The sequence below is a fragment of the Barbatula barbatula genome, assembly GCF_947034865.1.
Source record: "Barbatula barbatula genome assembly, chromosome: 23".
Taxonomy (NCBI): Eukaryota; Metazoa; Chordata; class Actinopteri; order Cypriniformes; family Nemacheilidae; genus Barbatula; species Barbatula barbatula.
Genome location: NC_136786.1, coordinates 17,904,654 through 17,932,472, shown reverse-complemented (window position 1 = coordinate 17,932,472; position 27,819 = coordinate 17,904,654). Strand labels below are relative to the sequence as shown.

Here is a 27,819-nt window from a genome sequence, read left to right as displayed (position 1 = left end):
TCATCATTAACCAAACATCCATGCAATGATCTCCCGAAATTGTAGACAGGATCCAAACGTACTACATTAGTGTTAAAAGAGAGAGTTTGTGACCGATTCAGTTGATAGCAAATGGGATTGGTGGATTATGATGAATCATGGGAAGAGGGTTTTTCCAAAGAGGGAATTTATAGATCTCTAAGCATTAATTGAAGCAGATCAGCGTTCAGACATCAACAGTTGGTTAAAGACAGTTGAGGAATAGATCTGGATGGGATTGTGTGCACGGTGTAAACTGTGCCGTTTGCAAGCATGCTCAGCACGTTAAAAGCGCTTTTTTCGCCCAAAACTACAGCAGCGGTCAGCCCCGGGTCACCTGCTCTTGCTTCGACTCCAGCACCTGCCCCTCCGGAGAAGGTAAGACCACCTACATTCCACACAACACAGTGTCTATTTCTGTTTTTTCATGTAAAGACTGGACTTTTATTTATAGAAAAGTGCAAAAATGTCTGGCTTGTTTAGTTTTTAATGGCTATGTCTTATTTATAGACAAATATAAGAAATAAACTAGCTAAAAGGGTCATTACATTATAATTGTAATTTTTGGCGTAACATTTTTTTAGTTTAAAGTCGCAATGAGGACTGCCAAGCGCATGTTAAAAGAGGAACTAATCTTTGAGATGATGTCATCATTTTGGTCATCAACTAGCAACTATTGTTAATATTTTAAAGAAACTCATTTGGTGCATGTAAATATGTCTATATGAAAAGCAGTTCAAGCAGTGACAGCAGGTTGACATGATACTATATTAAATCTAAAGTTACTTTGAGACTACATTGACATTTGTATGTAAAGATAATAGTATTTATTTGTGTTCACAGGAGGACAAATCAAATGAGAAGAAAGATGAAGAAAGAAAAGAAGAGAAGCCAGCCGGTGAGAACATTCATGTACATAAAAGAAGTACTGCTAAGTTTCATAAATAGAAATGTGTAACATCCCATCTGAAACTGACAAGATCTGAATTCACACTGTCAATATGAACACGCAATACAACACAAATCACCGTTAACCATTACAAAGTGCAATTCGTTTCCTTTGCTTAAATGGATTGTAAACCGCTAAATCATGTAAGATTCTTACAAAAAGATCATTTTGTCCTGTGTGTCTTTAGAACCAGTTCCTTCCCCCACCCCAGCACCTGCCCCGGCTCCTGCACCTGCCCCAGAGCCCCCTAAACCAGACGCCAAAACAGAGGATCCAGCCAATGAGGCAGGAGGGTAAGAATTAAAGACCACCTTGAGATGATCATTGCGGAGTAGGTGGGTTGGAGAGATCTGCTGGATCACTGGAAGACAGAAAGCTAACATTTGAAATTAGTAGATGATTTTATCCAAATCAAAATATAGTGCATTCAAGTTTTAAAAAAATCAGTATCTGTGTTCAAACCCACCTTTGCTCTGCCAATTGAGCTACGGGAAATGTTGTGTTTGTTCTGTCATGTCATTGTTGGCCAAATGTATTTATGTGCCTTTAAAGGAGCTGAAAGGAGATTATGGGATTTCTGTTGTATTTTTGGCTAAAGAGGATCATGGGAACATGTCTTCTTGCTTGCAGGGCCAGTGATATAGTGATATAGCACATATTTAAATGAATAGCTAATCATTTGTTACGTTACAAGAATATGATGTAAGATGAAGTGTAATACTCTCTACTATTATTATGTGACTTAAACAACAGCCAGCGTGGTTTGTGCTAAATTTAACCTCGTTCAGTTATTCATATAGGGCTGCTTTGAACAAACAAGTTAATGTTCTATAACTGTTAATAAAATAATATAAAATAATTGATTTATTAAATGTTACTTCCTTTTCTACTTCCTTCCTTGCTTCAGAGCTTTATGTTTACTTTGTGTAGTCCGTCTCTATTGACTTCATATTACAGACAATGACATTCTTAAATCGCCCTATCTTTACTTCCACTGCTAGTCATTTTATTTTATTTTTTATTATAGCGAGGATGGTGCACCTCCACCTATCGTCATCAACAGATATTCTGATGATCACCTGCGAGAGATCGTGAAGAAAAAAAGAGAACGGGTGGAGTCTTATAAAGAGAAAGTCATCGACCCCTACGCCTCATCACCGGAGCGCAGCCCACCCGTCAGTGAGTACATCCATCACTCAAAACATTTCAGCATATGTACCTCATAGAAATTGTAGATGTAACTCATATGTTTCTCAATGATTTGTAATTAGTAAATGTCCTAAAACATGGTTTTATATTATCATCATATCTACACATTTCTGATGTTGTGTTATGGTTGGATTGTTCTTAACTCTGGTCTGATGTCGATGTCCAGCGCCGGTTTATCGAAAGCCAGACTGGATCAAAAAGCAGGAGGAGGAGAGAAAGAAACGAGAGGAAGCCGAGCAGAAGAAGAAAGAGGAAGATGCAAAGAAAGCAGCTGCCAAGATGGAAAAAGAGGAAAAAGAAAGATTAGAGAAAGTGGAGAAACTGAATGCTGAGAAAGAGAAACTGGAGAAGGAGCAGGCAGAGGCCATGTGTCCAAAAATCAGGTTCACATGTATAGACACGCTTCTCCAACCTTTAGAAAACAAGATGGACACGTATATAGGAATGACCATCGATCAGTTTACAGGTGAGAACTGACATATGTCTCTCACATGTTTCTCTTGAGAAATGTACAAAATGTAGTTTCAGAAGAGATCTCAACAATGTCTGAGCCCAGAAGTCAAGATCTCAATATGAACTCAAACATTTCTCATCAACTGACCCAAATTCAGATGATTTGACCTCGACAATCCACACTACATTTGCTTTTATCTGGTCTTTCTCAACAGATCGCAGGTATATTAAATGGCTGAGTGTCATCACGATCGCTTTTAACTACAACGTTTGGTTTGCCACGGCGCGCTTGTGTTTTCCGTACCACACGCCAGTGTCGATCCCTTTCTGGATATTGTTTGACATTCTGGCAGATCTGGTCAACATCTTAGATATCATCATCTTTCAGCCACGCTTACAATTTGTGAAGGCAGGAGACATCATAGTACGTGCCCGCGCAGATTCATTTATTAAAAACTCACAAGTATAGATTTCACTGTGGGATGTCCTCGTGATATTAAAACAGATATTTCTTTGTAGAAAGACAGAGCGATGACGAAACAGAAGTACAGAGAATCTGCCAGGTTTCAGGTATTTACCATTCAATATAGATATACAGCATATAGCTTAAAGGGACAGTACGCTCAAAATGTTTTATTCTGTCTTCATTTACTGATCTTCGAGTAGTTCCAAATCTGTATCATTTTATTTATTCCTATTAACATGGAGAAGGATATTTGGAAGAATGCTTGTAACCAAACATATCTTTACAGTTTTTGATCAGTAAATAAAGACAGACGTTTTGTTTTTGGGTGAACCGTCCCTTTAACATTCCAAGAATTACAAGAGACCTATGTGTTTCTTTCTCTTGACAGACAGACCTGATAAGTGTTATTCCATTTGACTTGCTGTGTTTCCACTTTGGATTTACATCACTTTTCAGGTTAAACCGGTTCTTGCGGGTCAGTACCACAACCTCCCAAAAAACACTTGTTCTTCACATCGGTTGTGTATTTGTTTGTGTTCGCACAACATCTGCGCTGTGAATAACGCAAACATTCTTTCTTGCTTTTCAGTACGAGTCGTTTTTTGAGTTCAGTGACCGTTTAGAAAGCATCATGGCTAAGGCTTATATCTGGAGGTACGTCTAAGAAATCTTTCGTTCTTCAGCCTCCACAACCAATCAGCATCTTAAGCTATAAAACATCATCTCTTTCAGAGTCGCCCGCACTACCGGATATCTCCTGTACTGTTTACATCTCAACTCTTGTCTGTACTATGTGGCGTCAGAATATGAGGGACTGGGCAGCACTAAATGGACATACAACGGGGAAGGAAATGCGTATGAACCCATTCTTGTAGAATCACTGCTCTCTGTCCATATCATAATTTAACTGTTATAATCATGTTGTTGATTTATGGGTACCTGTATATATTTATAGGTATCTCCGATGTTATTACTTCGCCACCCGTACCCTGATCACTATCGGAGGTCTTCCCGAGCCACACACGCTCTTTGAGATCATCTTTCAGCTGGTCAACTTCTTCACCGGCGTCTTTGTTTTCTCCAGCTTAATAGGACAGGTGAACATGGAAAGATGTAACATAAATAATTCTGTACATTTTATTTTTGGCACGGTACCTTGGTTTGTCTGACTGTTATCTTTGAACACAGATGAGGGATGTCATCGGAGCAGCCACGGCCGGTCAGACATACTTCCGTGCCTCTATGGATGCGTGTGTGGCATATATGAACACCTACACCATCCCCAAACACGTGCAAAACAGAGTGCGCACCTGGTACAACTATACCTGGGACTCTCAGGGCATGCTGGGTAAGAACCTTGGAAAGCCAGTACGCAGGTGGATGGAGTGGTGTTGGAGACAAGTATATCAAATCTAGATGTGCATAAAGACTGAGAGATGTCTGGGTTAGGATCAGCTGCAAAAATCTTCTAATATCTTTATACAGATGAATCTGAATTGTTGGACAAAATGCCTCTGGTGATGAGAACAGCCATTGCTGTGGACATCAATCTCGCCACCTTCCAGAAGATTGATCTCTTTAAGGCAAGACAAAACGATGAGCACACCGACATGAAATTCCCTTTAAAACTTTGAAGTCTTTTAGTTTGCGCATATTTGCCATGCACATGATGTGCTCATTTAAATGTAGCTGGAATCATCATTGATTTGATCAAATGAGTGAGTGTACGATGAGTTGTCGACAGTTTCATCTATTTTTTGGAAGAATTAAACTTTTTTAAAGAATGCATCTGCTAAGTGTTATTTATTTTCGAAAGATTTTGGAGGATGCGTGGATATACACTAGATCAGGGGTTTCCAAACTTTTCATGCCAAGGACCCCAAATATGATTAACCTTTCGCAATGGACCACCTTTCTAAAATACATGTCCTTTTTGGCAAAGCATTTAAACTGTTATACAAATAGTATGTGTGATATTGTAAAGACAACATATTGCTTGAAAAAGTTAAACTGGAATAATCTTCAGTATAGAGTTTTACAACTTTTGCTCTCTTTCGTTTCTCAAAAAAAAATGTCTGGGGACCCCTTAAACCATTCTGGAGGCCCCCTGACCCTAGTTTGAAAACCCCTGCACTATATAACCCTATAGCCCAAAATAGTCCCAAACTATCCGCTGCTGCCCTCTACTGGTGGCCCTTTTATACAACAATAAATATTCTGCATTCTATGGTTTCCAAGCAAAATCATACGACAATGATAAAAGATATCTTGATTCCTTATAATAACACATAACACATAATAACACATATAATAAACAGGTAATAACACATAATAACACGTATAATAATCACGTAATAACACATATTAAAGAATACAATAAATGTTTTTAGGGTTGTGACAGTCAGATGCTTGTGGACATGTTACTACGCCTGAAATCCATCGTGTACTTGCCAGGAGACTTTGTGTGTAAAAAGGTAAGAAAATCAATCAACATTAAAACCTGAATTCTCACAGTCTCACAGAAAAACATCTCCTATCATTCCTTGCAGGGTGACATTGGGAGAGAAATGTACGTCATCAAAGCTGGAGAGGTGCAGGTTATCGGTGGACCTGACAATAAGATTGTGTTTGTGACGCTAAAAGCAGGTTGTGTGTTTGGAGAAATCAGGTAGGTTGATAGTTGACTGGGGTGGGACTTGAACCAAATTAAGAAAACAAATTGGATCTGTTTTGTTGCCGATTTCGAGCTGCCAAATGCTGCATATTTCAAATTTTATGAATATTAAAACGTCTTTTTTCAGTCTATTACAGTCAGCAAAGGATGGAGGCAACAGAAGGACAGCGAATGTAGCCGCTCATGGGTTCGCCAACCTCTTTGTGCTGGACAAGAAAGATCTGACTGACATTCTGGTCCACTATCCTGAATCCCAGAAAGTTCTGGCCAAGAAGGGACGGTGAGTCACGCAGTACACGTCGCTTCTTAATTGGTTTGAAATGCATCGAGTTGAAAAAGAGACGATCACTCTTTGCTTGGCAGAAAACTGATGAAGGCCAAAGGTAAAGCTCCTGCTCCAGAGGAGAAAGACAAGAAAAAAGGATTGGATTTATTTGGACCCAAACCTCCCACTCCTAAAATGCTTCGTGCTTTTGGAGGATTTGGAAAAGGAGGTTTATTAGCTAAACTTAAGGTGTGGCTTCTATATACAATTCTCATGATGCAGTTTGTATGTTTAAGTTTATCCTAATAACTAATCTGAAAAAAACGTTTTTTTAAAGGCTCAGGCGGAAGCAGAGAAAACAACATAAGAAGGTCATCCATTGCATCGTTTCTCCATCTACTTTTATTAGTTGTAGTCTGTTAAATAACACAAACACTGTCCACCCATAATCTTGGATTCATTATGTAACTGGTTCAGCATTGTGCTTGTCAACAATAACTGGTTCTTCTGTGCTTTGTATCCTGTAAATAGGTGTGCGTTTTTAATATTGAAATAAAATGTTTATTGTATAACCTTTTTTGTCTTTTATTTTTTAATTAATGTGCACAATAATAACACAGAACATTAATGCAAGTGCTTCATGTTTCATTTTTGGCACAAAGCATGATACAAAGTCTGACTAAATAACAGCTATATGATAAACTAGAGACACATTACATGGGGAAAACATGTTTATTTTCTAATGTCAGCGCTGCGATTATGAGCTGGTCGTGATGTAGAGATTAAATGTGCATGTGTGAATTAAAAAAAAAATCAACAAAGATAATACTGATGAGAAGTTCATCTGTGCTTATGAATGTGTATTTAGGCACAAAATGACTACTACTGGTCATTATAAACCTCATCTATCTTATGGCTTTCATCCGTATGCACAAACCTCTGAGATGAATCAAAGCTGTATCTCGTAAATGCGTGGTTTAACATGCATTCTGGTCAAAAGTTAAACTCTGCACGTTTGCAGCTGCCAAATAATGTTCGTAAATAAAAGAATGCAAGTTTCTGTACTGCAAAGTTAAAGCATGACCCATATTATATGTCCAAGAAACAAGAAATATGGTCAATCAGGCACCGTTTACAATTATACACGGATATAAAAACATGATATAGTGGTAGGATAATGGCATGATAGAAAAAACCTGACCTGTAAACATGTAAAAGGGAATGAAAATGACACTGGGTTTATAAAAAACAATAAAACAAACTTCGTACTGCCCATCTCCCCTTCCTCGAGGCATTTTTGATATTTAAATCTGAATCGTCATTCCTCATTTATATATGAGCGATGAATACCGTCATTACCGCCCAGTATAGAGTTTCGCAAAATCCATATAGTTCAAATAAAAACTAAAATAAATGTGTAATGATTTGAAAAGCTTTTTAAAAATAAAATCTCATCACCACGTCTGGTTTTGTTTTGCGATTTACAATTGGCTGACTGTACAATGTCATAACTTGGCATATATAGGTTAGGAGGAGAGATGCAATACATGTCAAGTCGTGTGCACTATGTGGGAAGGAAAACAGCCTCTCAGTTCTTTGTCGGCCCCTCTGGAACGGCTACCGGAGTATTGGAGTTTGGAGGAGGAAACTTCATCGTGTTAAAGTATGTGACGACCTGACCAGGAACCTCCGCCAGAACGCTTTGAGCGAGCGCCTCTTTAGGAGACTACAGAAAGAGAGAACAGTGTTATCCGTCATATTTATGTTTAGCAGCAGAAGAGACCGTAGAGAACTGCGGTGGGGGGTGGCAGGAGCAGAGAAACTACAGTACAGTACGGTACTTTAAGGGACAGTTCACCCCCAAATAAAAATCATTCAAAGTCATTCAAAACCTGTATACGACTCTTTCTACCGTGTGAAACAACAGACGATATTTCAAGGTCTCATGGTTTTCTGTCCATACAATGGAAGTCAATGGGGGTCGTGTTATTTGGTTACCAACGTTCTTTAAAATGTATTTTGTGTGCTGCAAAAGATAGACGGTCACACAGGTTTGGAATGACGTGAGGGTGAGTAAATGATGCAGGATTTTCCACGTTTGGGTAACTTTCCTTCTGTATAACCGTCACGTCAGAATTACTGCAATTATAAGTTACTGATTCTAATCGTATAATATGACTGATGTAAAGTATTATATTGTGTAAATCAAGAAATTATAAAAGTCAAATTAAGTGCATAACTACCCACTAACTTGAAACACACGGATCCATTTTGGCATTATAAGCGTTGCCATAGAAACAAATCATTTTCAATTGTGCCGACATGAATAGTTTTGCAAAGAATGTCCAAACGTCCCATAGCTACAGCAATTCTGATGTTATTCAGAAAAACATCCTCATGCCTTACGGATGCCTTTTTCCTCCTTTCTAGACTTCATTACAACCATTCCTCCCGTCTCAGACTGTGATGCTATTAACATGCCCGTAAAAATACAAGGCGGCATACAAATACTCACACCTGCCGCCTTCTATTTGAATAAAAAAAGGATGAGTAACGTTCAATAGAAACACATGAGAAATCCAGACAGACGCAAAGTGCAGAAAAGGAGAGGAGAATCGATTTTGAACCCTACATGTCTATGGACAATTTGGCTCGTGAGGAGGAGACAGGTTTTTATATCTGAAGTAGGATGTGACTTGTTGCGGTAATTCTGCCAGTACACACTGTGCAAGCATTTCCCTGGGGGCCTGAAATGAAATGGACACAAAGGGACAGGTGAGAAGCTACATGCTAAGGGCACGTGGACCGTCTGAGGCTAAAAACAAGCAATACATACAATGTGATGTGTTCTGCAATGCTCAGGATCTGATCAGAATACTGACCAGCATGAATGTGCGAAAAAACTTTTGAAATACAGTTTATATGTTTACACTACATACAGTATTGGCCAAAATTGACAAATGTCTATTTTCAATTGTGTTGTACATGTATTAATTGAAATAAAATGTTGCATATTTTAATGGTTTAATCTAACCTTAGGTGGCATGAAAGCAAATATTGTATAATACAAATATGCTCTCCTGACGTCACTTTTGGTCACTACAGTATATTATAAACAAATAAATGAACTAATGACACGAATCACTAGTTTCTGCCTTCAAAATAAAGGCCCAGTTTCACAGACACGGCTTATCTTAAGCCAGTACTATGCCTTAGTTAAATTTCGATATTTAAGTCACTTTTAATAAAGGCCTTAGATAAACGCATTACTGGTGTGATTTGTTTTAGACAAAACAATGCCACTGATATATTTAAATATATGGCAGGGCAATTTATTTTCATCTTAGACATTTATCCATCTTAGACACTAAAAGCTTGTCTGTGAGATGAACCCCAAAGAGAAAACCAAAGCCAAAGAAAGTTTGTGTCCACTTTAAAACCTCTTCAATACTCACGTTCTGGAACTTTCTGAATGGCACAAACTGCACAATGTCACGTATGGCTGGCTCTCCCGTGATGGACTTCAGCCGCCCGTCGTCTCCGTCCAGAATCTCCATGTCTGTGAAGTCAGCCTTCCCCACGCCAACGATGATTATAGACATGGGTAAGCGGGAAGCCGCGACAATGGCAGTGCGGGTCTGATCCATGTCTGTGATCACTCCATCCGTGATGATCAACAGAACGTAGTATTGCTGGAACACATGGGGGCGGAGTCAAAGATCGATCGGACCAACAGCGAATCACATCCATCATTTTAAAAAGGTATGTTCCTTACCGATGCTTTGTTGTCCTGTAAAGCCTGTTGTGCAAACCGCGCCATGTGATTGATAATGGGGGCGAAGTTTGTAGGGCCGTAGAGTTTGACCTGTGGAAGGCACATCCTGTAGGCCTGCACCACACCTTCTACACCTGTGGGAGGAGAATGACAACTTCCTGTTCATACGCATGGCTTCCTGTCACACATCCGCCCTGTTTTTGGGCGATGGATGGGTAAACTGATACTTGTATTGTAACGTACCTGCGCAGTATGGATTCGACGGATTGAAATTGAGAGGGAACTCATGGGACACCTAGAAATCATAACGCGGTCAGAAACTCTTTTCTTGTCTCTTACATACAAGCAGATTTGTATTATCTGTATCAGTACCTGCCAATCGGGTGGAATCTGGGCACCAAAGCCAAAAGCAGGAAACATTTTGTCACTGCAAAGGAATGATGGAAATGTATGAGTCATTCTGTATATTACACATAAAGTACTAAGCGTTTATTGTGAAATGAATACAAATGTTTTTACCTGTCATAGTCTTGGACCACAAGGCCAACTGACCAGATGGCTGAGAGATATTCGTTCACGCCTTGAGGACTGATGAAGTGTAAAGAATCGGGTGATTTGGGGTTACCATTTGACCCCGTGAAGTCCACGCCAACCTGCGGGAGAGACACGAGGAGTCAGTTAACCACATGGGTCTAAATAAAACAATATAAACGTGGACTTTACAGTCGAATGCAGAACTTACTGTGAAGTTTATCTGGCACCCACCCATGATGTAGTCCAGGAAGGAGTATTCTCTGACAATCTGAGAAAATAACCACAACCACGTCCAGGAACATGAAACTTAAAAGGAACGAATTCACGTTGATATATAATCTGTGTATGCGCAACATGGTACCTGACAAGCTTTCACACTCACGACTCCAGAGTTCTTATAATTTTTCTTCTTCTGCTTTTTCTTACTGTTTATACATTCAAACTCAGCCTGCAGGACACAAATCAACTTTAACTTTATGAGTTCGGACATCAATCCCCTTCACGTTGCTGAAATCGAAGGTGTACGGCGGTATCTCACCGGAGAGGTGCGGGAAGCCTCCTGAAGGCGTTTCATATTGGTCTCAAAAATCCCTATTAAATCGTGAGATCCATCGTTGTCATAATCATAACATTCAACCTGAAAAGGTTGAAAAAGGGTTAAAAACACCACAAGGTGAGGTTATCAAGGAAAAAGGAAGAGGGAGAGAAAGAAAGGGGTCATGCATAACAGCCCACCAAATGAAGAACCATAGATCACCACAGATCTATGAGTCTCTTCATCAAGAAAATGAGCGAGACACCACACAGATATCAGACAGCATATCAGAACTTGGAATGAAGGAATGGATGAAAGCTCGCCCGCTTCCACTGAACGTTTAAACTATACTATGAGCTTCTTTCTCACTCAATGCCACATGTGCCAAAGTCATATTCCTCACAGAATAACAGGACACAGGAAAGTCACAATCAGTGATACATTTGACACTATACATTTTTACTTGACTTAATATTATTCAGATTTGTTTTATTTATATAAATAATAATATATATTTTTATAAATAAAATAAAAATGTATGTAAATAAATATAATATTACATCTAATAATAATAATTTAATTGGCAATTACCATAATGCTAATCCATATTTAAATTGAACTTAATTCTAGAAATCATAATAATATACTTTTTTAAATTATATTATGAAATGTAATATATTAGTTTATTATAAAATCTGATCAAAGTTATATTTCATCATTAATAATAAAAAAAATTTAAATGAAAAGCACAACTAATCTGAAGAACACTGACCGTATGTATTCAAAATATCCATTTAAATTATAAATATTTAAAAAACAATAAAGATATAAACACATTAAATGGCTCTATTTGGTCCAAGGTTTTCCCAGATAAGAGCTGCTAATAAAAACTAATAGCACAGGTTCATCCGGGAACTGTTAACCTTTGACTTTACAAATAATTTACTTACACATAAATTATATTGTATTTCATTCAAATCTATATGCGTTCAAGCAATAATGGCATTGTTTTTTCTGAGAAAGACCCCCATAGTTAAAGAGTTAACGTGAGAAAAGGTTAATAATGACCTCATTCAGAAACCCCCAGTCTGAAAGAATAGCTCCCTTCTATTGAACTGTGAAGGACACACCAGCTATTCAATGGCACACAAGTTGATAAATAAAACACAGACTCCGGTGAAAAATACCTGTTCTTTTCCCCGACATTGAGTTGCCTTTAAAGATGCTTTAGCAGAAAAATCACAAAGTCATGAATGCTGGTTGCAAGCCACAAAAACCTCCCTCACAACCCAAAGCAAGTCAGAGTTTTACAGCATCCGCAGACCAAAGCCAGAAAAATAAGTGATTGTAAATAGAAGAGGCCAACATTTGCCGGTTAGCAACAGAAATTCCATTTACATGTTTAAATACTTTTCAAAGCATCCAATAAACCAGAGGCATGCGCGGTATGTAACACTACCTTAATTGGTTTCTCCATGTTCCCTCCACAGAGAGACTGAATAGAGATTTTGAAGGGTCTCCAGCAAGGGTTCAAGTTGTTTTTTACCACCTGATGATGAAAAGATAACCATGTAAGCAAGCATTAGTATTTCGATGGGTTAAGCACCTTGCAGGTGTTGGGTTTGAGCAGAACCACACCTCTGTTCTATGAGCGAGCTGCCAGCCTGTTTCCGTTTGTCTGTGAAATTCCAGGTAGGGGTCTGACTTTCCAAAGAAATCCTGTAAGAAAGCTCATGTTTTGACATTCTACACTTGTAAAATATATCAAACAAACTAATTCTGTCCTTCTGTGGTTTTACCTTATTATCCAGTTTTCTGGCCTCGACCTCAAAATTCGCAACTCTGTTGTCCTTGATTTCCTCAGCACTGATCTGAAAACAGACAGAAAATATTGACCGATATTCTTTGTGTGATGATTTATTTTACAGAAATACGATGAAATTCAAGTTAGTCAGTGTCTGTCAGGCCTGTCATCTGTGCTAAGTGACCGAAATGATTCACTTTTTTGCATATTTATGCACTCAAAATGTACCGTTTCTGGAAAACGTACCAGTAAAAAGTTCACCCAAAATAAAAATATTGCCTCTCATGTCATTTCAAACCTGTATGACTTTCTTCTGCTGAACACAAAAGAGGATATTTTGAAGAATGTATGGACACAAAGCTACTGAGACATACTTCAAAATATCTCGTATACAGGTTTTGAAACGATTGCACCAGAGAGAACATGTACATCTGCTAAAGACCTGGAGATCTGCTGTGTAACAACATTTGCTTAACATGTTCGAGAGAGCAGTTCATTCAAAATCATAGACATTTTACAGACATCATCTAGATGTCTATATGACATCGGACAGCAGACGTCTCCGAGATGTATTGCAGATGAGCAAACAACGTCTTGAGGGGGTTTGTAGATTTTGTCGTACCTAATGCTGTAACTTCCTGTTTTTAAAAAAATTTGGGCCACTAAAGGAAAGACAATTGTCTTTAAATCATTTTGTGGGGGCATTTAATGTTTATTCTTTTTTAATATTATGAACATGCGTGTGATGGACATTTACCGTAATGGTTCCCTTTCCTGCAGGTTTTTTGTTCTTCAGAACCAAGGGTCTCATCAGCTTGCTGCTAGAGACAATCTGTGGAGATAAAAACATTGAATTACCTCATACACGTTGAAAACCGCTTTGACCTTGAATCTCAAATTCCCAATCCGATTTTCTTACCTGACCCAAGGAACATTCCAACTCCCCCAGAAAATCATCGTCATTCAAATCAATGGTTTTATTGTCAATATCGTAAATGCTGAATCGGAGCTTCTGAACCAGTTCAAAGCAGTAATCCAGTACAAACTTCTTGGCAAATTTGGGGTTCAGGCAATTCTTAACCCTCTCTGTGCGATCGACCTATGAAAAACAATGTCATTACACTCTTTTTTCCACATTTCCTATGTGCACAGCAGCAGGTCAAGGGAACTGACCTCGAACCATTGGCTTTCAGATGAATTCATGAGAAGGACACACAGAGGGTCAGACTTGGAGCCCACGTCCATGTCCAACAGATTTTCACAGGAGACCGTCAGCTCCACCTTGGTCACGCATGCCGTCGCCATTGGACTGATCTATTGACATGGAAACATTACATGGAAAGAGTATAATGACTGTGCCATGGGAACTCAAAGGGACCCAAAACCATGAACCAGACCCACTCCATAACAATCCATGCTGTGACCATTTACTTATTTACATGTTGTTATATTTTTTTGCATTTCTACTCATTACTCTACATAAGTAGTGTAGACAATGTGGTTGAAAATTCTGAAGTGTTTTGATTTTAAGTAGAACCCATTTAAGATAAGAAAAGTAAGCTTCTCACGGTTCCTTTTTGTTTAATTGTCCAAACATGTCAAAGCACATTTTGATGAATCAGACCGGTTCTACTAAAGAATAGGAATAGTAATTACTAGTATTACATTTGACAGATGCGTTGATACAAAGCTCAGTGCATTCAAGGTATTTTTTCAGTAGGTGTTTGTCTTTTGGGATTCAAACCCATGACCACAATGCCCCACCAACCGAGCTGCAGTAATGCTGTGTATGTTTACAGCATTTTGAATCATTATAGTTTCAATTGTTTTGCTTTATGTTGTTTTATGTCATTTAAAGTCATGATGATTAGTGATAAATGTGGAGGACAACTATCCTGCTCAAAACAAAACCTTGTCTAGGAAGTGTAAAAACGTTGAAAGCCAATTTTACTCGTAAAGTTTGACATTTAATGCCAATTTAAACTTATACGACTTTTTTTAAATCAGGGATGGCTATATTTCACCACATTGGGTAATCATTACCTTTTTATAAGCAATCCATTGAGCATATTATATAACCTGCTGTGACACTACACCAATTCAAGACACAGATTCTACAGGCATGTGTCAGGGACCTGGCTTTTTGTGCTAATGCATTCACGTCAAATGTGTTTCTTCCTTTATTTATTTCGATATCGAGTTGAGTATGTTCAGTATATTGTAGATTTTACAATACATTGTAATGTAGTCTTTACTACTGCAGCACTGAGTTAACACCATGTATATGTGAAAATACCATTAGTACACGGGTATATAACAACCAATATATTTTATTAGATATCAAGTATCTCTTAAAAGCCTTTGAATCTATGTTATGGTCTGACATGTGATGATGACAGTTTCCGTTCAATCCTCTCTATTGCGCCTCCCTTGAAACATACAGACTGACTCATCTGTGGTCGTGTGCGGTTTCAACACGCCCATCTGCATAAAAGCAACTACACGACTTTTACAATTCACACTTAAATGACACAGAAAACACAGTCCAAAAGTTCAGCGCGCGGTTGTTTTAGTCACAGTGATGCAATAATCTCACCGTGACGTTATACAACACGGACGCAGCAACGGAAACAATGTATCAACTGCGCAAACTGTTACAACTGTTACAATGTAGCGCTGAGATTTTCACGACATATAAAAAACTAAACGGAACAACTCACCTCAGTGTCTCTCACTGCGTAACCGAGTGTGTAGATTCGGTTTATTCTGATGTACTTTCTCTGCTCCTGACGGTCTCTTCTTTGTTGTGAAACGGCTAGGTTATCGTGTAATATATGAAGTAAGGAAGCGTTCACAACGCGTCAAAAATCCTTATTCCTGTTAAGTTTGTTTAGATCTGTGACGTTGGGTGGGGGACCGTCGCGTCGCCCGCCCTCTGGTGAGTGGCCCGCGCATGCGCAGTGGACTCGTGCAGTGGGGGAAGTGACTACACATGACCCCTCAATGGGAGGAGCTCTGCGGACAAATAAACGCAATGTGTCCGCAACTGTACCGTACACCTGGCTTTATATCAACTAATGACATCATTCCTCGATGTTTTGAATGTGATGTATGTAGAACACTTTGTATTAAAACATTGAACCTTGCGGGAATAAATGTTTAAGCAAACATAAATTGTCACGTTTCATAAGTTTTCTTGCACAAACACAAGACATCTTTAGGATGTAGAAATAGTAAACTGCATTATTATGAAGTGAGGTTCCTACTTGAAAACACAAAAGCACAGTATATCTTCAGTTAATAGATAAACCTGGTAATATACTCTATTGAAACTGTTATAGTATAAAAGTATTCATTTATAAAGAAAGTCATTGTGATGTTTAATCATTCTGAGACATTTGGTTAAATGATTCTTAAGGACAACATGACTTAAAACGTATCCTGTTGGACAAGCATAAACACAAAGAGATTGTAATCAGTTCTAAATCAAGTTTAAAACAATTTTATTTATTCTTTATATATACACGTTGGTTGTGTGTGAACAATGACTGCATAACTTAAATCATGTTGAAATGCCACTAAATAACTCTTAATGTCGTTTGTTAACTAAGTCATTAAATATCTCATCAAATTTCAATATAAAAAACGTCCAAAGTAAGCTGAGACAGACAATTCATGTTTTACAGAAGATATAAAACACACTCGACGGAACAGATTACAGGCAGTAAGAGCAGCAGTCTGGTGTGCCACTAGCAGGAATGAGGTTTTAAAGTGTACATTTTCTTGAGATACTCCAGCTCTTTTGTCAGCTTCTTGTTTTGGTTCTCCATCATGGTGAGGCTAGTCTCTAAGTTCTGCACATACTGCTTCCTTCTGCGCCTGCATTCTTTGGCTGCCTCCCTGTGAAAGCACAAGCACACAAGCAACAGACCACATTCACTGGTTTTGAGCGCTCTTGGGCCACCAGCAAACACACATCTCAATCTTCAACATGACAGACGACACGACCAGCTGTCACCATATTCGACCGCTATGAAAGGTGGCTTGACATTGCGTGAAAACTTTGCTTGCCACCTTGTGTCAAATAATCTGTACACGACAAAACCTCTACTGAGTGAACTTAAATCTATCGTGCTATTCGGTTTTGTGACTGTACAGGACTTTCAGTGCCTTGAGTTCTTCAATGAGAGTCTTGTTTTGTTTTTCAAGAACAGCGACTCGGTTTTCGAGACATTTGACATATTCTTTCTTCTTCCGACGGCATTCCCGGGCAGCTTCCCTGGAAGCGACAACAGAGAAACTCTGTAAGCAGGAATCAATCTTATATTTAGCTTACATGTCTAACTGCTTGAGACTCAATCAAAGCAAGCTCGTATAAGAAAAGTAAACTACCGGACACACAAGTCGCATGCTCCATCCAATGGATAAATGAAGAGATATTTTTATTTACATTCAAGATGGAACAAGCATGATGCTGTGATACTAAAAGTGACTTAATCACAGATAGAAAGCACATCAATGCATGCAGATGCAAGCGGAACATGTAAGGCTTCATGTGCGAAAACCTGATGAAAAGACCTACACCAAGACTGACAAGCTGCATATATGCAAAAACAATAAGTGGAGAGGGGTGAGGTAGAAACAAAAAAAGTTAACAAGAAAAGAATGGTTATGATTTCTGTTCTAAGGACACAGAATACAGTGAGAAGTCCGGCAGGACTGTGGGCAGGTTCACTGGGAAGTACCTGTTTTTAATCAGACGGACTTCCCTCTTGCGTGACGCCTCCATGGACAGATGCTGAGGGCTGGGCAGAGAGCCAGGTGAGCTGCCCATTTCCTGTGAAGGGCCAGAGGTAGGAGAACAAATCTCATACGCCGACACATCTCCAGTGGGGGCTGCGAAAACCCACAAACACAGTCAGCAGTGATATTTAAACAATACATGAAAGAAGGAGTGTGGCTATTGGCTCTGATGGCCGTTATGCTTTTACATGTTATATATTAGATATAGTACGGACAGGAGAATTCAACAGAGCACAATATTTTTAAATATGAACATGTTTTGAAAAGGTTTACCTGCCGCAAACTACTATATCTTTGGAGCTGAAAGTGATGTGAAATCTCATTGTGGTCGTTGCACCATTATACTGCTTAACAAGCATGTTACTAATGACATTAAGGCCTAAGTGTGGCTTAGAATTTTAACTCTTAATCTCTTTCAGACATTTATGCCTTTCTTTCTTCTGCAGAACACAAAGGAAGATATTCTGAAGAAAATAAGTAACCAAGTAACATTGGCGCTCGTTGACTTCTATTGTACAGACACTAGACCACTGAGGCGTTCTGGAAATATCTCTTTAGTGTTCCACAGAAGAGTCAGGTATACAGGATTTTAGGTTCAACTATCACTTCAACATCTGGAGATCATATTGAAGTGTGATTAAATATCACCATATAGATATATGAAGGCTATGAATGACTTAAGGCTTTGAATTCATTTCCACTGTAGGTCTGTTGTTACAGCTGACTACATCTCAAGGGTTTATTATGAACATAATGAACATGTGAGGTTATAAACTGGATTACACTCCTGATGTCCCTCATGCCCAGTACAACACAACACGTGACAACAATTCATGAAAGCGATGGAGGACAAACAAGAAACGTTCATCCTTTCTCTCTTAAATCAATCATCAAATAATCATAATTATAATTCATAAATCATACAAGTGCACTGAAAGATATGCAAGTGCTTGAAACATTTCTCTGCATGTCTATGATGATTTCTTTGACGGCAGCGTTTCAAGATGATTCATCTCTTGCAAACGGAGCTGCCTGTAATCACAGCATGACTCTGAACTGACGTCAATGTACATCTTATTTGCCGTGTAGCATTTACATTTCCCTGCTGGTGTCCGATTCCAGGAAACATGATGACGTCAGCTGCACTGTGAGTGGGCAGCATTGAAGCATTTCAGAGAGAGAGAGAGAGAAAGCAAGAGAGAGAGAAAGCAAGAGAGAGAGAAAGCAAGAGAGACAGAGAAAGCAAGAGAGAGAGAAAGCAAGAGAGACAGAGAAAGCAAGAGAGAGAGAGAAAGCGAGCAAGAGCTAGAGGAACAGGAAGGAACATTTCACAAACATTTTTCAAACTTTTAGCCTGTTGCGTACTGAGCAGAGCTTTCATTTAAAGCTCTCTGTATCATGTCTGTTAGTCAAACAAAACAAAAGTCTCAGACAAAAGTCTGACATCTGAAATTTGACATTTTGCCTCAACTTGTTATCTGTCAAATCTGAAATGATCCAACCAAATCCATCAGCAAATACGACCAATATCAACCACACTATAATATCTCTAAGGCAACCTATACATATATTCAAAACAAGTTCAAATAATTTAAGAGTGGACACTACATGACAAACAAACAACAGCAGCCATACCTGATTCTGTCTCATCTCCAGTCACAGCCATGTATAGTGAGCTAAAAGCTTGCCCTGCGTATCTCTCTAATGTCAGTATGTAATGCTGCCCAAACCACAGTCTAAATGTGTAGTCACTGTCAGGGCTATTGACATCACTATGACATCATTAGCCTCCTGATGTCAGTAACACAGCCCTCCCCGTCCTCCTCTCTCCTCCCCCATCATTCTCACATCAACCAGACAGTTGGAGAGTTATTTTTTTAAGTTTAAAGCTTCATACAGTATGTGCAAGATTATAAATTCTTTTTCATTTCACCATGAGTAAGATTCATTAAGCACAATGTCATGGTTGTTTTTAACTGCTGATGTCAATTGCAAATCTTTCCTGTCTGTGTTTCGGAGAGGCTGTAGCAACAGTATGCGTGTGAAGCTCACAAAACCTGTTAATTATGTTTCATTTCTGGAATCTTAATTAGACATTTATAATTTTCAGAGAAGATAACAATTCTCTTTGTTATTCTCTTAATTGATTGAAATGTCATTAAATGCATAAAATCTTAGGTAGAATGTATCCTGTACATGTTTTGTGAAAATACATATATGTATTTGGCATTTATTTAAAAGCTGGATGCAAAACCTTTCCATTCAAATAAAATAAATTTTGCCTGTAATCAAACCTTCACAAAATAAATGATATCATCCTTCTTCCTATACCATGTTATATCTAATTAAAGTATAATGGAATACATTACCTTGGACCACTACTTTATTGTCAGGCATGATATAAGTCTGAGTGCCATCTCTGGAGTGGACAGCATATTGCATCATGGGAGTGCCAGGACAGAGGTTTCCTCCGCTGGTCATTGTGATTGTTTGGTATGTCTGCTGGGAAGGGATCACTTGGAAGGTTCCGTTCCAGTTGACAGAATCTTAATAGAGTAATAACATAAATTCAAAGCCACATCAGGACAAGCCGGTGCACATTATACATTTTAAAACGTTTGATTTGAAATCAGCTGTATTTGAAACATAATTACAGTTAGAAGTCTCACTGTAGGAGCTTGTACTGTTCTGATAGAGACCGCCTCCTGATCCTGAATCACACATTTGTTGATCGTTCGGAAGGCCTTTCAGATTTGATGGGGTGCATCTGCTGGGAAGCTTTCTTTTATAAGGAGATCCAAGGAGGTCATCACATTGTTCCTCTTTACATACTACCAATGATGCCTGAAATTCAAGAATGAAAGGTGAATTTAATTTGATGATTAAGTTCTAAGAGTGAAATCACTTGGTCAATTGTAGACTTGTGTATTGTGTTTGAATACAATCTTTTTTCTCTATTTCACAAATGCCAGGCACATGTCCATACTGAGAGCAACTTGTGATTAAAGGGTAACTTCTGCCATTACTCACCCTCAAGTAGTTTAACATCTGTATGACCTCCATTTTCCCCAAAAACGCATAGTTTTGAAAGCTTTCTGACTCTTCCTTAGATTGCAAATGCAACCAAACACACGAGCCACATGACAGTGCAACCGGTGTCAGCATCGCTCGACTCAAATCAGGAAGTTTTTCAATATAGTCATTAGTTTTGTTTGTTTAAGCACAAAAAGTATCCTCGTCGCATTATATTCATATACTGAACCACCGAAGTCGCGTGGACAATTTTACGATGTCTTTCAGCGGTTTGAAGATTGGTTGTGTTGTAATCTAAAGGGGCCGTTTACACCAGACCGTTTTCAAGTGAAACGCAAAACAATTTATGCGATTTGGCTGTCTGTTTACACAGAAACAGCGTTTTAGGGGACTGATAACGCAAACTTTTGAAAACGGGTTTCAAAGTTCAAGTTTTTGAAAACCAGGGCGTTCTCATTTCTGTGTAAACCCCGAAGTACGCAAGAATGAGAAAACGACATCGTGCGCATACGTATTAGGTGTGGGGGTGTGGTATGCGCGTGTACACCCCATCACAACGAAAAAGAAACAAATATAACAATGGCGGATTATATGGGTTTTTTATACTGCTCAATAGTTTGTTAACGCTTCTCCAGCAAAATGTAGATTTACTACACCAGTGCTATAAACACCAGCGGAGACTAATTATTTATTTACAGCAAAATCTTAACACTCATTCATGGCGACGAAGGGTTTTAAGGACGAGTAGATGGAAGGAAAACTTTCGAATGTCCAAACTTTTTGCCATCTTGTTTGTATATGTGCGCACGTTTCTCATCACTATGAATGAGGAGAAATGAAGCGCTCTGCATTATATGGTCTCTTTAGCGACGGAAGTCCGCCTTCCAATAAACGGTCAATCAATCATCAGGGACTCTGATATTTTTACTTTACAAAGTGATGTCGCCAACTACTGGCGTGGCATGTGTAATACAGCGTTTTAGTCATTTTTGCCGATCTGTTTAAACGCGGATTGTTATAATAACGTTGTCATGTGTACGTGAAACTTTTCAAAAACGCAAAAGAAAAACTTTTCCGTTTTTCATCGTGTAAACGGGGCCCAAGGTGGAGTCAGAAAGCTTCCAAAACTACCTTCATTTGCGATTGGGGAGGTCTTACAGATGTTAAAGTACTTGAGGGTGAGTAATTAATGGCAGAACTTTCATTTCTCGTTGCTTAATTCATCCAATAATCTGCCAGGTTTATATCTCACATATGTTTTTCCACACGAGCACATAAGGTCATTCCTACGCGTTTTACCACCTGCCACCCACGTGACCAGTTCACACAAACATGAACCCACGCCGTCTACTCATACACCCAGAGACAGCTACTGTAGTCTTGGGAAACGCTCAATTTTAGAGCATGCTGTCTGTGCTAAAACACCCACCCGTAAAATCAGCCTGTTGTGTTTGAATGAGAACACTATGTTCAGTTATAGCGAAGCTCCTTTGGGAGAATTGGGACATAGCCTGCACAGTGTTGCCAATTTAGCAATTTTGTTGCTAGATTTAGCAACTTTTTTTTCATAAAGCACCTAGCAACAGATTTAGCAGTTTTTTTATTTATTTGGCAACTTTTAGCAACTTCTGGAAAGTGACTCCAAATAACACATGAAACGGCAAGGGCGTGGCGAGCTGGTAAGGGCATCACAACTTCCAATAGGAAAATTCAACTGCAGTAGCCACCGTTCAACCTGAAAAGGGCAGCACTCAGACGTTTTTACCTTTTTACAGCGTATATTGTAGAATTAAAACACTTTAGACCCAAATGTCAAAAAATTACTTGAATAAATGAACAGCATTAATAAAGCCCCAGTCTTACAGATCATTAAATAAAAAAAGTTGTTTTAGGGTAGGTATATCAACTATCACAGTGCTTTAACTGTTCAGTTAATGTGTAGTTTCAATGGTAAATTAGAAAATAGCCTACATAAACTGTAATTGTTCAAAAGTGTTTAGCTGTTCAATATCAATGTTGTATTTAAAAAGAAAAAAATCTTATCATGAATAAGTGTTGTTTGTATTACTTTTACAAATGCTGTGTGTGTGTGTGTGTGTGTGTGTGTATGTGTATGTATATATATATATATATATAAAATATAACAATAATATCTACGTATTACATATAATGGCGTAGTTTTGTGTTGCGATTACGTAATGACGTCACAACGTCATTTAGCAACAAATCGATCTGCCTTTAGCAACTTCCCCTGAAAATTTGTTGGCAGCACTGAACCTGCATGTCAGACTCGATCATCTGACCAACAGAGAGCTGATCCCTAGTCACAGATGGACAGTAGTTAACTAGTAGTTTCTACAAACAAAGTGACATTAATCTTTAGATGTGCATTCAATGTTGATCATCATACTGTATAGAATGCTGTCGTGTAATGCTAAGAAAAACTTGTTAGCATCACCTTGGAATGATGCATTTTTGTCATGACGTTACCTGTGCACATGCATTCCCTGAATCCATCCTGAAATACACGAAGGGGAAAGAATAAAACATTTCTGACAACATTCTTATAAATCTTTATATGACATTTTAATGAAAAGCAAGAACCGCTATCCACAGAATGTAAGATTAAAGACGTCCGTGTTTGAGGAAAAGTGAGGCACGCACGACTAGAAGGATTGTGTGTTCTTGACTTACGTTGCACTTTCCTTTGTTCGCCTTTATAATAACAAATTTAGAAAACATTGAGTAAAATAGTCGAACAGAAAGTTGAGAGGATGTATTTTTAACGGTCATTTTATACCTTTGACGTCAATCCGTTTGAAAGTCCCTCGCGCGCAGTGAGCCCTCTGCTGATTGGTCAAAAGCATTGCAAACGCATAAAGTGCACTGATGCTGAAAGTTATATTTTCATGTTTATTTGTTTTCTTTAAGTTGCCACGATAAACTGAATTAATTACGACATCTAGTGGTCAGAATGAGAATGGAAATTGTATATAATAAAATAGAATTACCATGTCGCGTTGTTGTGCTAACGGGACTGAAATAAACCACGGCTACGCAACGTAGAAGTTTTACGTATTTTTTACGTAAATTATTTTGGGTTTAAAACCTGACAACCACACATGTGGTTAAATGTGAGGAATGATCCTATGGTTAATAATATATTTTATTGATAATAAACAGTATATTTTTCTTACTGCAGATTGAATGATTGATTCTGAAAAAAAAGAGAAAACAAGAACTTATAATTGTATTTATTTTTGGTCTTTCTTGAAAAAACAAAACACATGAAACATTACAAAACATTCTTTAACCGAAGTGACATACCTGTATGTATAAAGTAAAAAGACAATGACATTCAGTCAGTTATGGTGTAATCTTAAGGTAACAAGCAATGTAGTTTTGGGTTCATAATAACAAACTCAAATTCACCTTCTCAAAGGTTAACGGTAGTGTTATCAAATAAACTTAATAGATTTTTTTTTAATAACAACTTTAACAATTTACCATTTAAAACGTCGCAGTTTAGCAATGATTCCAATGTCTATTTTTCGGTCAGGCTTTTAAAATGTTATCAGAGGTACACAAATGAGTACAGCATGCTCTCAACACCAATACAGCTCAACCAACCAATTTATGTACACACACAGGCAATTAGTGCAACGATTAACCGCAGCGAGAGCATGTCGAATGATAAAACCAATGAAATAAAACCAGTCGTCGGAAGCAAAAACCCTAAGAGCCCCAGCAGCAACAAACACTGTCTGCCAGCGAGGTCGAACCACGTCTGTGACTGCAGAACTGTAAAACCAGGAAAAATAAACATACAAGAAGAAAAAAAGTTTCTTTCAAATGCTAACGTTATTAATATATTGTATGAAATAACAATTAAGACATTGCATTTAATATACAGTTGTCCCCCATTTGCTGGAGATTACTGCTTATGCTTCTGCATCTGTCAGCATAGCTGGTAGAATTAGTTAGCGCTGTTGTATACTGATTGTTTGTTTTTCTTCTTTTAAATAGATACATGCATTCAATAGGTTTTCAGATAAAATCTAATTCCAACTCCCTTCCAGTTTCACCAATTAAAGCGTTAGCTAAAAACTGCAAGACAGTCCACACAACACAATATCAGTATGATGAGCTTGTCTGGTTTTCTGTCGCGAGATATGTCATAGAATGAGTGACGAATGGGAAGTAATGGAGCTGAACTGGAAAGGTTTTCTTTCCCGTTCCAACGGTTCCTTTTCGTCTGCCAGCTGGAGTCAGATTCACATTACGTTTGGAAGGAAGAGCAACTGGCTGATAACAGTGTCAGCTCCAATTGTAAAAAATACTGGAGAGTGAGAATGCATATCTACCATCTTTCGACCTGAAGACAATAGAGACATTACATCATGATAGGATCGTTCATTATTTTCTGTTCGTTTACAATGAGCCCCGAAGCATTTGGACGGTTGAGCTACACGTTAAAATATCAAATCGATTGGCATTTATTGTACTTTAGAAGTCACAAAACACTTTTCAAGCAAAATTCTTTTAAAAAATGTTTTTTAGTCTATAAATCATAAAACAGAAGATAAAATGCGAACCTAACCATATTCCTAATCAAAATCACCTAGAAACGGATGTGGAAGTTAATTCTGCAAAAATGATTGATATTTCTGTCTATATTGTCCAAATGCTTTTTAAGGCCAATTTCAGAAAAAACGTGGATTTGCACTCACGGCATCAGTTGCGTTCACCACTGAGGGGGCACGTAACTGTAGGTGGGAGTGGTAGGGGGGCGGTATGTGGCCATTGAAGGGTGGGGTGCGACTGCGGTCGGAGAGTGAGTAGTTAATAACGTTCCTATAAAGAAACGCACAAATCACATCCCACGTTTGCATGAATCCCCTGGCTTTCAAATCTTCACAAATGCACTTTAAAAACAATTGTTCACTGAAATTCTGTGAACGTCCATGAGGTATGGCATGCGAGAGAATTTTTTTTTAATACTTAATCATAACCATATGACCCACCAGCTGACATCGCCATGGTGGTGCCTCCCATCATTCCCATGGCGACTCCGTTAGGACGGGGAGGAGGAATGGAAGGGGCATACATAGCTGCCGGCATGCCATTGGGCTGGACCACTGTCGTATGGTGAATGACATGGGGTGGGGCGGCGTAAAGGGGCTGTGTGTAATAAGTGCCTTGCTGCTGTGGAAGAAACAACCAATGTTTACATCAGTGGCACGCAAACATTAGACAGATTTTCATTTGACAAACTTACCTGTGCATAGGGGTTCTGTTGGGGGTAGGGACTTCTCACAGGGTAGACGGCCGTATGGTAGGGGTTGGGTGAGGAGGAATAAGGGGGTAAAGCACCAGTTGTGGGGGAGCAGGACATTTTGAAAGGGGTCCCAGGAGCATAACCTGTAGGGAGGGAAATGTCATTGTTTTTAGCTATATGATGGACACAAATTGCAAAAATAAAAAAAAGTCACGTGGTGCGGTTTAGCTTATTAAATACACAAAATATTAATACTACATGCTAATCAATATTTGAAATGATTATTCTAGGGAAGAGGGCTGATGGCCAACATTAATACATATATATATATATAGTACCATTCAAGGATCATTCTTTTTTATTTCCGTACCTGTTGGAAAGGCTGGGTTAGCACCAGGGTACATGCTGGGGGAGTATGCTGGAGCGTAACCAACTGGGAACCCCGCTGCTGAGCCGGACGTTCAATAAGAAGAAAATAAAAATCACAGCAATGAGCAACAACATTGACATTATGGGGTTTTGAATGTAATGGCGTTTATTGCGAGGCTGCAAGAGTCAATGCTTCCTGTCAAATGCATGAAAGTTCTCCGGTTACCTGGGTATCCCATTCCTTTAGAGTTGGCATAAGGAACCCCTGATGATGCAGGGCTATAAACAGGGTTCATAGTGTTGATCTTTCAGCGCCTTTGGGAGGGAGAAGGCAGAAAACACATTACAGAAAAGCACAGACTCTTCTCTCTGTAGTAAGGACATCTTATAATGCATCCAATGAAAGACCATAAAGTAGAAACTGCTACACCACTCTTAAAAAGCTATAATGGTTAAATGTTATCCGTCATGTGCACATGTATATTAACATTGGGAAGATCTCCAAACCCAGGTCACCCTCTACTACACCTGTCAATCATTTGTAATGTCTATGAACACAAAGCGGGTCATTGTTGCGTTAGTTTTATAATTCAATGCAATTGGTCATTTTATTGTGTTATTAAACACCCTACCACAAAAAACACAATGTTTATGAACAAGAATGTTTTTCCGTCCGTGTCGGTTAAATGCATCCGAGACATGAGATTCAAAACGAATAGATGATGCTCCAAAACACGACACAATGCATCGAAACTACGTGTCTTAAAAACGCATGCAATGTCGTGACCTCCTGTGAAACATAAGCATGTTTTTTCAATCAGCCTCGATTGTAAACCGACTCCACGGGCTCACCGATTAATATTTTACACGCGTGGATAAATGAGAACTTTAAGCATGGCGATTGCAGCCGATCGCGTTTTGATGCTCGACATTTTTCATAAACGTGACATCGTGCGCGAAGGATGCAGCGCAGCGGCTCGTTGTTACAGGCCAACGGCAGCATCTTGCATCCCCACTTTATCCCAATTCCCTGCATGTCCCACTCCTCCATCCGTCTCCTTTCTTCCCCCCAAATAATCCTCCCAGGACGGGCAGCTAAAGCGACGGGTGTGGATCGCGCTGTGACAGGGATTACGTACGTTTTCTGGTGATTTTGTGATGACTGCGTCTCTTCAGATCGGCTGAATTAATTCGGAATACCGCTGTTGTCTGATGATGTCTCGCGCTCTTGCGTCGGCTCGACTAAGACGTTACGCACGGAGAGACTCGGCAGAACCGTGCGTCACTTCCGTCACTGGCAAGAGGCGGAAGTGCATTTAAAATTCGGGCGACAGGGGGAGATTTTTTAATTTTAAAGTGTTTTGATTTTAGGACTTTTTATGAATGATCTTAAAACAGGTCTATTATATTATTATAGACAATTGCAAACAACAACAAAAAGAAAGAGAGAGTGATGCATTATAATTTGAAGCTTTACACATTTTGAGAATTATTGGACAAGTATGGAAAATAATTGCCAGATGTATTCCGCTTTGAAATGATTTTAAGTAATGAACTTTTAAAATATAACATTTTACAAAGCAGTGCTTCTCTGTCTAATGTTGATTTAAATATGTAGAACTTCGGTACCTTTATGAAGCGAAATGCTTTAACG

At 38.7% G+C, this 27,819-nt stretch overlaps 4 protein-coding genes across 18 annotated transcripts; 1 reads left to right on the top strand and 3 right to left on the bottom strand.

The window, feature by feature from the left end:
* The first annotated feature begins 195 nt into the window (after positions 1-195).
* On the top strand, positions 196-6,604 carry cngb3.1 (cyclic nucleotide gated channel subunit beta 3, tandem duplicate 1). The gene is made up of 18 exons (XM_079447459.1): positions 196-396; positions 862-916; positions 1,155-1,260; positions 1,995-2,146; positions 2,343-2,642; positions 2,845-3,053; positions 3,149-3,199; positions 3,484-3,570; positions 3,685-3,749; positions 3,828-3,950; positions 4,051-4,192; positions 4,284-4,443; positions 4,581-4,678; positions 5,486-5,569; positions 5,645-5,763; positions 5,897-6,049; positions 6,133-6,283; positions 6,372-6,604. Exons 1-18 carry the CDS (start codon positions 292-294, stop codon positions 6,399-6,401), a joined length of 2,190 nt encoding a protein of 729 aa, XP_079303585.1. The 5' UTR covers positions 196-291; the 3' UTR covers positions 6,402-6,604.
* Positions 6,411-15,682, bottom strand: cpne3 (copine III). 2 transcript variants are annotated; one of them, XM_079447461.1, is made up of 17 exons: positions 15,403-15,682; positions 13,856-13,996; positions 13,602-13,781; positions 13,440-13,514; positions 12,678-12,749; positions 12,517-12,597; positions 12,338-12,427; positions 10,882-10,980; positions 10,705-10,791; positions 10,552-10,611; positions 10,329-10,462; positions 10,182-10,236; positions 10,053-10,104; positions 9,810-9,943; positions 9,490-9,726; positions 8,667-8,781; positions 6,411-7,760 (listed from the first exon to the last, which is right to left on the bottom strand). In XM_079447461.1, exons 2-16 carry the CDS (start codon positions 13,985-13,987, stop codon positions 8,671-8,673), a joined length of 1,599 nt encoding a protein of 532 aa, XP_079303587.1. In that variant the 5' UTR covers positions 13,988-13,996; positions 15,403-15,682; the 3' UTR covers positions 6,411-7,760; positions 8,667-8,670. The 2 variants fall into 2 exon arrangements, with proteins under 2 accessions (XP_079303587.1, XP_079303586.1); XM_079447460.1 differs by lacking the exon at positions 8,667-8,781.
* A 484-nt stretch (positions 15,683-16,166) lies between these two features.
* cremb (cAMP responsive element modulator b) lies at positions 16,167-19,225 on the bottom strand. Of its 2 annotated transcripts, none has more exons than XM_079447800.1 (3): positions 19,121-19,225; positions 17,428-17,578; positions 16,167-16,961 (listed from the first exon to the last, which is right to left on the bottom strand). In XM_079447800.1, exons 1-3 carry the CDS (start codon positions 19,149-19,151, stop codon positions 16,817-16,819), a joined length of 327 nt encoding a protein of 108 aa, XP_079303926.1. In that variant the 5' UTR covers positions 19,152-19,225; the 3' UTR covers positions 16,167-16,816. The 2 variants fall into 2 exon arrangements, with proteins under 2 accessions (XP_079303926.1, XP_079303925.1); XM_079447799.1 differs by having other exon boundaries at positions 16,227-16,582; positions 19,121-19,221.
* A 4,530-nt stretch (positions 19,226-23,755) lies between these two features.
* Positions 23,756-27,490, bottom strand: fam168b (family with sequence similarity 168 member B). 13 transcript variants are annotated; one of them, XM_079447346.1, is made up of 7 exons: positions 27,305-27,490; positions 26,392-26,480; positions 26,167-26,241; positions 25,797-25,939; positions 25,543-25,723; positions 25,249-25,372; positions 23,756-24,893 (listed from the first exon to the last, which is right to left on the bottom strand). In XM_079447346.1, the coding sequence occupies exons 2-6, from the start codon at positions 26,459-26,461 to the stop codon at positions 25,263-25,265; spliced, it is 579 nt and encodes a 192-aa protein (XP_079303472.1). In that variant the 5' UTR covers positions 26,462-26,480; positions 27,305-27,490; the 3' UTR covers positions 23,756-24,893; positions 25,249-25,262. The 13 variants fall into 13 exon arrangements, with proteins under 13 accessions (XP_079303472.1, XP_079303471.1, XP_079303477.1 ...); XM_079447345.1 differs by having other exon boundaries at positions 23,756-24,780; positions 25,245-25,372; positions 26,167-26,244; positions 27,305-27,461; XM_079447351.1 differs by having other exon boundaries at positions 25,249-25,339; positions 26,167-26,244; positions 27,305-27,461.
* Positions 27,491-27,819: the final 329 nt, after the last annotated feature.

Excerpts from the sequence above, each read along its gene's own strand:
- cpne3 (XM_079447460.1), bottom strand. The coding sequence starts at position 13,987 with ATGGCGACGGCATGCGTGACCAAGGTGGAGCTGACGGTCTCCTGTGAA. Across the intron at positions 12,750-13,439 it reads CAGGAAAGGGAACCATTACG|ATCAGTGCTGAGGAAATCAA; the intron begins GTAAATGTCCAT and ends GTCTGTTTTCAG. Across the intron at positions 10,981-12,337 it reads ACATGGAGAAACCAATTAAG|GTTGAATGTTATGATTATGA; the intron begins GTAGTGTTACAT and ends CAACCTTTTCAG.
- fam168b (XM_079447345.1), bottom strand. The coding sequence starts at position 26,461 with ATGAACCCTGTTTATAGCCCTGCATCATCAGGGGTTCCTTATGCCAAC. Across the intron at positions 25,724-25,796 it reads AACAGAACCCCTATGCACAG|CAGCAAGGCACTTATTACAC; the intron begins GTAAGTTTGTCA and ends TTTCTTCCACAG. Across the intron at positions 25,373-25,542 it reads CACCATGGCGATGTCAGCTG|GAACGTTATTAACTACTCAC; the intron begins GTGGGTCATATG and ends GTTTCTTTATAG.
- cremb (XM_079447799.1), bottom strand. The coding sequence starts at position 19,151 with ATGGCTGTGACTGGAGATGAGACAGAATCAG. Across the intron at positions 17,579-19,120 it reads TGGAGATGAGACAGAATCAG|CCCCCACTGGAGATGTGTCG; the intron begins GTATGGCTGCTG and ends GGGTTTTCGCAG. Across the intron at positions 16,583-17,427 it reads GTCCGTCTGATTAAAAACAG|GGAGGCAGCCAAAGAATGCA; the intron begins GTACTTCCCAGT and ends GTGCTTTCACAG.
- cngb3.1 (XM_079447459.1), top strand. The coding sequence starts at position 292 with ATGCTCAGCACGTTAAAAGCGCTTTTTTCGCCCAAAACTACAGCAGCG. Across the intron at positions 4,444-4,580 it reads GGACTCTCAGGGCATGCTGG|ATGAATCTGAATTGTTGGAC; the intron begins GTAAGAACCTTG and ends ATCTTTATACAG. Across the intron at positions 6,284-6,371 it reads GTTTATTAGCTAAACTTAAG|GCTCAGGCGGAAGCAGAGAA; the intron begins GTGTGGCTTCTA and ends GTTTTTTTAAAG.